Here is a 10,687-nt window from a genome sequence, read left to right on the forward strand (position 1 = left end):
CACCGAGTTTAAATGTGTAAATCAGTGAAAGAGCACTCATCAAAAATAAAATCCCACATATTTTAGTTAATAACAAATAATATTGCTATAGAGGGAATGCACATGCTAAAAGTTTCTCAGGTGAGCATCAATTCTCATTCACACACTCGGATGTAAGTACTCAAAAGATGTAACAGATCATTGACTAAGAAAAATATTTCAATATGAAAGACAATGTATTAGACGATCTAATGCTATTAAGCTTCCAGTAGATGTATTGATTTCAAGTGGTGGTAATTTGAGTATCCAATTTTTAGAAGTCGGCACAATACAAACTCATTTGTTTACTACGGGGAAGAGGTTAAGCCCAGACTCGTAAACCTAGGAACTATTGTTTTACTTCCTATAATATTATATTACAGAAGACCTTTCTCAGATTGTCAACTGAACTCTAATTGTAAAGAAAATCTAAATTATTGTTCCCCTCAGAAGAGAAATTTCTGCGTGGGCCTCCACCACCGTTGCCCCTAGTCCTTCTTACCATATGTCCATTTAATGGCGAGAGTTGATGCAGATTGACCACCACCAGCCGGTCCATTCCTCTTTGCAGACACACCATCAGCAGCAGAATTAGACTTCTTTGTGGACAAATAATCCTGCAATCTTGTGACAAAAACAGTCAAAATAACGGATAAAGTTATTTTTTCGAGGATGCATGCACCTCCACCCTTATAAAGGGACTTAACACCCTCATTCCTGATAATCTCTGCAAATGCATGCATTGAACTCTGATACTTAACAACTTCTCCAGAGGTCATCATCATCCTCCTGTTTACAGTGTCTAATGGGTAAGTTGCCATCTTTTGACAAACTGCAACTCCCACTGCCATTACTGATGCAGCCAAGAAGTCATCCTGCAAAAACAGCTAGTGTAATTCAACATAATTCTGTATCATGAATGGATTGCTATTTCACACTTACAAGCAATAGCAAAACCTTTAAGAAAAATCTCCGAATTACATGAAATGAAGATGCCACAATAGACAATTAAAATTAAAAATATTGGGAAAGCCAAATGTAACCAAAAACAAAAGAGAGAGCGAAAGGAATTTGTCAAGAAACACTTGGAAAAAATAAATCAAGGGTGACCTTGTTTGTAAAAAAGCAATGCATGCTGGGTATAGGGGATATGAATGTCATCAAGGAAATAGCCCCAATGACACTAAATTCTCATGTTTGCACTGACCTTTGACCGGACCCAGAGTAACATAAACGGCCTGAAGATAACATGTATGCCATGGTAGACCCCAGTACTTAATAAGCTTCTACAACATGAGACAGCAAATCCACGGTACAGTCCAGCAATGCCATCTGATCTTATAGTTTTTTTGTAGACATCAATCAAACCTTTGAATTGCCTTTCTTCAATCTTATTGTTTGTCTTGATATCATTGGCTAGGCGAGTCTGGGCATAATCCAGGGGATAAACAACAAAATGAGTTGCTAAATTAGAAAAAATTCCTCCTGCCAAGCCTCCGAGTAACCATTTCAATCTTGCAAAATAGCCATCTTTGTCTTTCTTGAAATTGGTCAGAAAATAGTTGTTAAGGCCAAAGCTTATTACCTGTTGTACACATAAATACTGTGGATTTAATAAACAAGATTAAGATGAGACAAAGAAGAAATAAACACAAAAACATCTACAAATTTCTAATGGTCAAAATCAAGTTTAAGAAGCCCAGTTAATGGACAATAAGTTATAAAAGAAAAAATTGCTGAAAATTTACTCTAATGGAAACGTCGCTGATGACACCAGGGATGTAGCCTCTCCAAAGGGATATGAAGCCTTCATTACTGATTGTTCTGCCGAAGCAGTTCACAATTCCTTTATAAGGCTTAGGTAGTCTACCTGACTTGATCATCTCATCTTGGCACTGGATCAGGAGTTTCACTCTCCCAATTGGAGCAGTTAGCACCCCAAAAAGAACACGGAATGATCCATAAAGTAACCTAGTTCGAGAGGCAGACTTATGCTTTTCCAGTGGAGCTCTTACAAATACTGGAAGCAGAGGTGAAGCAAGATAGGAGGCAGAGCCAGCATTTGCTGGGAGCAATGTTTTGTGCAATCTGTCGATCGCATATCCACCGGCACTGGGAATGTTTTGCGAGCTTGAAGTCCAGGCTTGATGGTTAGGAAAGTGTGTGATGGAGAGGTAAGGTTGCACTCTTATCTTCTGGATTACAGATGGAAGTTGTGGCCCATCTGCCATTTTCGCAACTCAATTTGGTGACCTGCAAGGACATTAACAAATCAGGCAATAAGGAAAGCAAAATATGGACAAAGGATAACTCTTAAAATCTTAATAAAATTTCACAAAGCTAATGAAAGCATAAATGACATGCATATAATTATGCAGATATGGGTGTAATTCCAGCTCCAGAAACAAAGAGGGCTGGTAAAGCAGACCCAACTAAGCTTACAAGTTCTATAGGCATATAAAATCAAAACTAGACATAAATGAAGGGTCTGGAATAGAAACCACAATGCATTTGTTTCTCTCAACAAGAGAAAACAAGAAGTAAAAATATCAATACATCAGGTTCAGTAGCATATCCATTTCACATACATGAGAAAACTCCTTAAAGATTCGATAATAATATTCAGAAAGCAAAGGTGGTGTTTGGTAGAGTAGTTTGAAAATTATTGTTTATAGTTTTTTGAAATACGTGTGGGTGAAAAAGTGTGTTGAAATACGTGAAATACTGTTTAAAAATTAAAAAATGTTGTTTGAAATGACAAACCAAACGGGGCCAAAGTTTCCATTGAAGCCAAAATTGAGTCCACTTTCTGGGTCTTATTTTCCAGACCTGAGATTGCACATAAATTTTTAGATACTCATAAAAATAATGCTTGCATCATGAACTGGAGGAGATATTCAAATGGGGAAACAAAACAGAGACTTAAGATTTGCCTGACTATTTCTAAGACACCATTTAGTCATTTTAAAAAAAAAAATGCTTAACAACATGAGAGTGATTTCAAGGAATCAGATAGGGCAAAAACCACATCAAAACATATTGAGACCTTCAGCTAAGCAAGGAGTGAACTAGTGTAATTTCATTCATTCAAAAATCCATTTTCTCTCATTTCAAAAACCAAAAAGTGCCTAAAACCATAGAGGAAAATTAGCATGAAAATAAGAATTTTGGGTCTCCCAAGTTATAAACACCATAGTGACTAAGAGAGAGAGAGAGAGAGAGAGAGAGAGAGAGATACTCAGTGCATAACAAACAAGACTAGCTGTCTAGCTCAGGCTGCTCTGATGTGAATAACTGAATATCCAAGTCTGGTGAGAAATGCGTCTTGCATGTAGTACATGAGTCATGTGTAGTGGAGTGGAGGCCTAATATAACCGACGCACACGAGTGGGTCCCAGCTCACATGTCATTCTAGAGGAGTAAGTAAAGGCTGTGCAAAATGGACAATGATGGCGATGGCCAGAACAGTGAAGGGATTCAATTTCAACCCAACAAAACAGGAATCTTTTTAGTAATTTTAGTGAAAACTCTCTCTCCTGTTCTCTCTCTCCCGTATATTTTGTCTTTAGCTTTTTTCTTCCCAACAGAACAGGAAAGCCCTTTTTTTTTTAAATTACTTTGATTGATGGATGGGTATTATATTATATTATAATACACCTCTCTCTCTCGCTCTCTCTCTCTCTCTAAAACCCTTTTTCAGCGTCTCTTTTTGGGTAAACTCTCTCTGTATCTTTCTTTCTCTGGTCTCTGTATCGAAGTAAAACAGTGTAAGACCCTTTTGGTTTGATAATATACATCTCATGTCCACAACAAGTTGATAGACCCTTAGCCCTTTACTTAAAAAAAAAAAAAAAAAAAATACTAAATACTAGTATAATAATGCTTTAGAGCATCCGTATCAGCCATGCTAAATGTGCCAAATGCCAAATATTTGGCACATTTGGCACACAAAACACAAAAAATCTCATTTATTAGATGTTCCAAATCTTATTATTTTTGCCGCATGTAAACAGTGCCCTCACAAATTTACCACTGTACGGACAGCTGTGGCATAAGTTTTTATTTTTTTTTATTCCTCTTTCTCTCTCATCTCTCCGTCAGTCTCACTCTCACCATCAACCCCCAATCCTCTCCTCTCAAACCCCACTCTGTCTCTCTATCTCCCACTCCCTGTTTCTCTCGGCGCCATCGCCCTGCTCGACCTCGGCGCCTCCGTGCTCACCAAGACGCTGACATTAGCCGCCGCGTTCATCAACGCGCTCGCTTTCTTCTTCTCCCACGAGTTCATCAAGACCGGGCTCGGGAACCGAATCGCTAACCAGCTCGTCGTTGGTGCGAATCTGACTTTCAACACGATCAAGCATACGATCAGGTGGACCGATTGGGCCAAGGTGGCGATCGTGCCTGGGTTGGTGTCGTTGATTGTTGGGGTGATTTGTAATGGGTCCGATGGTATGGGTGTGGGGTTTTGATTTGTGGGAGTGGGTTTTGGGTCATGGTGGTGTAGTGGTGGCGTGGGGCCGTGGTTGTGGCTGGGTATTTGTTGTGAAATTTTAAAATACTCGCAAGTGTACGAACCGTACCGAAGTATAGTTTGACAAGAACGAGGTCGAACCCACAGGGACTTGAATGAACGTAGGAAAATTAATTAAATCTTAACCAAATTAATCCTAATCTAGTTTAATAAAAATTGGTTGTTTTGAAATTAAATAAACTAAGCAAATAATAATATTAAGCAAATAGTTAAACTAAGCAAAGGATATAAAACAATAAAAAGATGTAAACAATCAAGGGAAAGAAATTAAGGTTTTGGAATCCACCTTGTAAGTCATATCAGTATATATTTATGATCATTAATTTTTCCCAACTCACTACATGATAATCTAGAAATCAATCTTGTTATCATGGAAAATATCCTCATTAAAATCCTTATTTTAAAAATCAAAAGCATGTTCTTCTTCGCTTCTTAAGTATAAAACCAAATCATCAATTGTATCCGTAGCCAAACAAATCACAAGATATATCCAATTCTAAAAATCAAATCATAACTTGTATCCATTGACAGACAAATCACAAACGATATCCAATTTTATAATCAAGAATTAATAAACCAAGCATTCAATTAATTAAGACAAATCCTAAATCATGAGAAAAACATGATTGAACTCATATCTAGAATCCCATCTTAGTCAATTGATATGAAGCAAGAACAATTTAAATCATTAAAGAACAACTATTGTGGGAAAAATCAAATCACATAAATATTACTAATAATCCTTAACAAGGTTTCATCCTCAACCCTAATTATAAATTTAGCTACTCATGGTAATTGAAATAAAACAAAAGAATAAAATACTAAACATTAAACTAGACAAATAAAATAGAGAAAGAAATAGTCACAATGCTATCATGGAGAAAAGCTACAGAGAAGCCACATGCGGCACTGCCTCTTGCTCCAATTTTCTGTTTTGCATCTCAGCCCTAGCACTAGCCTCCGTCCCCCCTGAATTTTGCCCTAAAAAGCCTTTAAATAGGTCAATGAATCCTATTACAAGTTGAATTCCCGTTTGGAGAAAATCCCAGACTTTTAGGCTTTACTTAACCGACTATTTAGGCCCACTTAACGTCAGAATTAGGGCTTCTGGTAAACTACAAAGTTGTAGCCCTTTAAGTTAACTTTCCAGCCCAACTTGAATCATCTCAATTGGACATCTGAGCCGAAAGTTATGCTGAAAATACTAACTGATGTGCAGGCTGGAATCCTAATCCGAATTGGACTTGGATTTGGTGCAAATTTCCTTTGATTCCTTACTCCAATTGGACTTAAATTTAATATTCATGCCTGGCTGGATGTAAATTGGCTTGATTCAATTGGCCTAGCCCCACTTTGCATGTAAAGCCCTTGTTACCTGCAACACAAAGATATTATATAATCAGTCACAAAATAACATAAAAGTAAGGCCAAATATGTAGATATGTGAGTACTTTATTGTATATATTTCATGCACATCAAATACCCCCAAACCTACATTTTGCTAGTCCTCGAGCAAAACAGATAAAGAGTAAAACAAAACAAAGAAATTAAAAACAAAGAAAAAGGAAATCCTAACTAATCCACTTTCGCTGGAAATTTCGATTGCATTTAGCGTATGCAACAAGCCTTTAAACCCCTAGCTTACACTAGTGGACGAGTTGTAGTCTCGTGAGGGTTTGCAGGGAATATACCCACAAAATTCTGAGAAAGAATACTAAAATAAATAAAAACAAAACAAAGAGAATCAAACAAATTTTTTTTTTTTTAATTGCCTTCTGCAAAGAGGATTAGTTCAAGTTCAAAAACACTTCAAATGCTAAAGAAATTTCTCATGCCATCAAAACTCAATGTGAGTGAAAAGTGGTAGCCAACCCAAACATACTCTTAGTTTTAGAATAAATTTGACTCGAATCTCTATTTGAAAGTATGCTTCAACTCAAATCTTTCCGGTGTTATCACTCAACAAATGAAATCACTCTGAAATGGGGTGTAACACTCAACAATATATGTGAGCGGAATAATGTAAGCAAAATCAACATCTCACATATAAATCACATGAAAGACGCTTAATCAAGAAAGAACAAGTAGTCTCATGAAAGGATGCCAAAAATATTTATACCACACCTTTTTCTTCTCTGTCATATCAATATCTGAACTATACAATCTTTAAGATCAAATAAGGACTTTATTAGGATGTAATGTAGGGTAAAAGCAAAGGGAATGAAATAAAAATGGGTGAAGGTAAATAATAAGAAGTGCTTTCAAGATTTGTCAGAATGTCAACTCTTTTTGAAACTTCCATTCAACAATTTTTTTTTCAACTCTTCTTCTTCAAAGCAATACTCCTTTACATTTCACTTCTCAAAATTTGATGAGAACCATTTTTATTTTCTTCTTTTTGACACTTTTCTTTTTTTTTTTTTCAATTCAATTTTTTTTTTCTTTCTTCTTTGAATTCTCGCACAAACCACCACATTGAAACAAACTGATCAAATTCCATCTTGAAACACTATGGATAAGGGTTTTAAGAAAGAAAGGCTAATTAAAAGGCTCAATGGGGTGACTAGCGGTAATGTATCAAAAAAAAGAAAAACACATACATGGCTCAAAGTAGACAAAAATGGCCTAATCTCATCTCTCAAAGACTAGTATAGTTCATTCAACATCAATGACTTCAAAAGATTCAAGTGTGGCATAAAATCATTTTTTTTTTCTTGACCAAAAGAAAGAATAATGAGACTACAACAAGGGAAATATGTTATGCACTTCCAAATGAACTTTAAGAATAGAAACAATAAATAACCCTAAAAAAAATAATGATTGGCTCAAAACTCACAGGGGTTACAGTCTCCACATTGTTATCATCAAGATTTTCTAATCATTTTTATCCTTCAACAACAAGTTGTGTCTGAGTGGCTACGTGCATGTGCAATGAATTGAGCATGAAAGCAATGAAATTCTTTAAGCAAGAGTAGTATAACGAACTCAAAACATAAACCTCAAGCTAGGCAAAAAATTTTTTTTTTTTTTTAACACAACTAAACAAAACAAAACAAAACAAAAAGATAGAAATCTATATACATCCCCCCCAAACCTAAACCAAACATTGTCCTCAATGTTAAAAATGATACTCTCAAATATATGTCTTGAATGAAAAGAGAGCAAAATATTAATATGCAACATGAGAACCAAGTAGAAACAAGTAAGGTAAGGAGAAGGAGGAGACGTACCTTGATCAAGCTGATTGTTATAAATTTTAATTTCTGTCAAATATTAGCTAGAACAAAAAAAAATAAAACTAAACAAGAAAATAAACACAAATATTAATCTAAAAGCAGAAAATAAACAAGAAAAACTTTTTTTTTTTTTTTGCAAAAAGATTTAACACAACTAGAGATCAATCCTGATAAACAGGACCATCCAAACCTTAACAACACCATAGAGATAAATAATGCATATTATGAATGGATTAGTCCAATGATATTGTAACTTACCTGGGTCAAAAACATGTTGAGAAGCTTTTGCAGTGTCTTCCAAGTGAATTCTTTGCACAACCACAGAAGCACTAATACCCTTAATATCAGTAATTTTCCAACCTATAGCTTCCTTATGCTCTTGAAGTATACTTATCAATTGGTGTTCCCAAAAGTCATCCAACTGTGGTGGTTCTACAATAGATAGGAATGGGGACGAAGAAAGTGGAAAATGGACCACTTTTGGCTGCCAACTATCAATACTTAAGAGAGGAACAGAATCCAACAATGCATTGACCTTGTCAATTGATTTTTCAGTATTCAAATTGCAATCAACACGGGTTAAGCAAGCCTTTAGGGGCTTCTCACAACTTGATTGTAGGAAAGTATCATGGACTAGGCTCCCAATCATGTTAACCTCACATATATCCTCATTGTCTAGTACTTGCTTACTTATGTCAAAGATATTAAGCTCAACAGTCATATTCCCAAAAGAAATCTTCATCACACCACTCCGACAATTGATCAAAGCATTGGATGTGGCTAAGAAAGGGCGACCCAAAATGACATGGACTTGTGTACTAGCATTTAGAGCAGGCTCAGTGTCTAACACAACAAAATCAACAGGAAAATAGAATGCATCCACCTTAATTAGCACATCCTCAACAATACCTCTAGGGATTTTCACAGACCTATCAGCTAATTGAAGTGTCATGGTTGTGGGTTTCAACTCCCCCAAACCTAGCTGTAAGTATACTGAATATGGCATTAGGTTCACACTTGCCCCCAAATCTAGCAAAGCTCGCTCAATGAGATGATCCCCAATCTTGCATGAAATTGTTGGAGATCCAGGGTCCTTACATTTCACTGGATATTTATTCTGAATGATTGAGCTGACTTGCTCTGTCAAAAATGCCTTTTTAGGGACATTTGTCTTTCTCTTCATTGTCACAAGATCTTTTAGAAACTTGGCATAAGCAGGAACTTGTTGAATTGCATCAAGAAATGGAATGTTTATTTGCACTTGCTTAAAAACCTCTAAAATGTCTCCAAATTGTGCACTTTTTTGAGGACTGATTAACCTTTGAGGAAATGGAGCTTTAGGAACAAACCTCTTATCAAGGGGGGAACTAAGATCCTGAATTGGAATTGAGGTTGAGTTGCCCTTCTTTTCTTTATGATCATCCTGTGACCTGTGAATTTCTTTTTCCTTTAACACAATATTTTCATCATCCTCCACTTCTGGCATTTTCACTTGATTATCAACTTTCTTACCAGACCTAAGGGTAGTAATAGACTGAACATGTTCTTGTCCATGAGTAGAACTAGAAGAACCATTGATGGCATACTGTCCTTTTGGGTTAGGTATGGGTTGACTAGGAAACTTTCCTTTTTCCCTCTCTCCAACTTGGGTTGCTAACTGGCCAACTTGATTTTCCAACTTTGAAATAGCTTGAGTATTCAAATGGGTGGAACTTTTCATCTCTTGAATGGCTTGGCTAGTTGATTGCATGAAACTTTTGAGAGACTCCTCCAAAGATGGTTGTTGTCTTGGTGGTGCCACAAACTGAGGTGTTGATTGAGGAATGGGAGGATATGCTTGAGTAGGTGGACGAAATTGACTTTGTTGATGCACTTGTTGTCCACCTACATTTGTGGAAGGCTGATTTTGCCTCCATGAGAAATTAGGATGGTTCCTCCAATTTGGATTGTATGTCTCTGAAAATGGACTAGCAAATGGTTTTCCATAATTATTCAGTGCATTTGCTTGCTCAGTATAAAAATCAGGATACCCAACTGCGGAAGGACACATTTGTGTTGTATGCATAGGACTTGCACAAATAGAGCATGTTTCACTTTGAACTTGATTGACAGAATTCATCCCTCTACCTAAAGCTAAAGCCTCAACCTTACGAGTGAGATTGTCCAACCTAGCTTTTATGTCTAAATCTTCACTGACTTCATACAATCCTCCTTTCTTAATTGCAGGGGCGGATCTCTCTTTACGATTGGAAAAATCCCATTGTTGTGAACTTTCAGAAAAATTCTCAAGAAATTTGTATGCCTCATCATCTACAAGACTCAAAAATCCACCACCATTCATGGACTCAATCATGTTACGATTTGTCTGAGTCAAACCATTATAAAAATATTGTACTAGTCTCCATGTTTCAAAGCCATGATGGGGACACTTTAAGATCAAGTCCTTAAATCTCTCCCAACTCTCATAAAATTTCTCTTGTTCATCCTGATAAAAATCTGCAATTTCTCTCCTTAAAGCATTAGTTTTGGCCATTGGGAAAAATTTAGAGAGGAATTTTGTAACTAAAAGTTCCCATGAAGTGATAGATCCAGGTGACAAAGAATTAAGCCATGCTTTTGCCTTATCCTTCAAGGAAAAAGGGAATAAACGCAAGCGAACAGAGTCATCAGTAAAATTCTGGAACTTACAAGTAGCACAAATCTCAAGAAAATCTTTTACATGCATATAAGGATCTTCTCTATCCAATCCATGAAAAGTAGGAAGAAGATGGATTATCTGTGGTTTCAACTCAAAATGTGCAGCAGTGGTTGCAGGCAATACTATGCAAGATGGAGGGTTGGTGGTTATGGGTGAGAACAACTCCCTAAGAGTTTTTGAATCATCTCCTGTTTCTCCCAT

General features: G+C 36.4%; 2 protein-coding genes and 1 non-coding gene across 3 annotated transcripts; 1 reads left to right on the plus strand and 2 right to left on the minus strand.

The window, feature by feature from the left end:
- Positions 1-231: 231 nt before the first annotated feature.
- Positions 232-3,343, minus strand: LOC111993820 (ADP,ATP carrier protein 1, mitochondrial-like). The gene is made up of 4 exons (XM_065779260.1): positions 3,257-3,343; positions 1,767-2,271; positions 1,226-1,603; positions 232-893 (listed from the first exon to the last, which is right to left on the minus strand). Exons 2-4 carry the CDS (start codon positions 2,247-2,249, stop codon positions 507-509), a joined length of 1,248 nt encoding a protein of 415 aa, XP_065635332.1. The 5' UTR covers positions 2,250-2,271; positions 3,257-3,343; the 3' UTR covers positions 232-506.
- A 4,606-nt stretch (positions 3,344-7,949) lies between these two features.
- LOC112024728 (uncharacterized) lies at positions 7,950-10,687 on the minus strand. Its single transcript, XM_024057362.2, has 2 exons — positions 8,047-10,687; positions 7,950-7,978 (listed from the first exon to the last, which is right to left on the minus strand). Exons 1-2 carry the CDS (start codon positions 10,685-10,687, stop codon positions 7,950-7,952), a joined length of 2,670 nt encoding a protein of 889 aa, XP_023913130.2.
- On the plus strand, positions 10,200-10,308 carry LOC111986781 (small nucleolar RNA R71). The gene has a single exon (XR_002880215.2). It is a non-coding gene; the product is annotated as a small nucleolar RNA R71 (small nucleolar RNA).

The sequence above is a fragment of the Quercus suber genome, unplaced genomic scaffold (genome assembly GCF_002906115.3).
Source record: "Quercus suber isolate HL8 unplaced genomic scaffold, Cork oak 2.0 scaffold_203, whole genome shotgun sequence".
Classification (NCBI taxonomy): domain Eukaryota; kingdom Viridiplantae; phylum Streptophyta; class Magnoliopsida; order Fagales; family Fagaceae; genus Quercus; species Quercus suber.

What these genes read in the sequence shown, in the direction of transcription:
- LOC111993820 (XM_065779260.1), bottom strand. Translation starts at nt 2,249, where the DNA reads ATGGCAGATGGGCCACAACTTCCATCTGTAATCCAGAAGATAAGAGTG. An exon ending in TCAGCGACGTTTCCATTAGA is followed by an intron (nt 1,604 to 1,766) that starts GTAAATTTTCAG and finishes TGTGTACAACAG; the next exon opens with GTAATAAGCTTTGGCCTTAA. An exon ending in TACTCTGGGTCCGGTCAAAG is followed by an intron (nt 894 to 1,225) that starts GTCAGTGCAAAC and finishes CTGTTTTTGCAG; the next exon opens with GATGACTTCTTGGCTGCATC.
- LOC112024728 (XM_024057362.2), bottom strand. Translation starts at nt 10,687, where the DNA reads ATGGGAGAAACAGGAGATGATTCAAAAACTCTTAGGGAGTTGTTCTCA. An exon ending in TCAACATGTTTTTGACCCAG is followed by an intron (nt 7,979 to 8,046) that starts GTAAGTTACAAT and finishes GGTGTTGTTAAG; the next exon opens with GTTTGGATGGTCCTGTTTAT.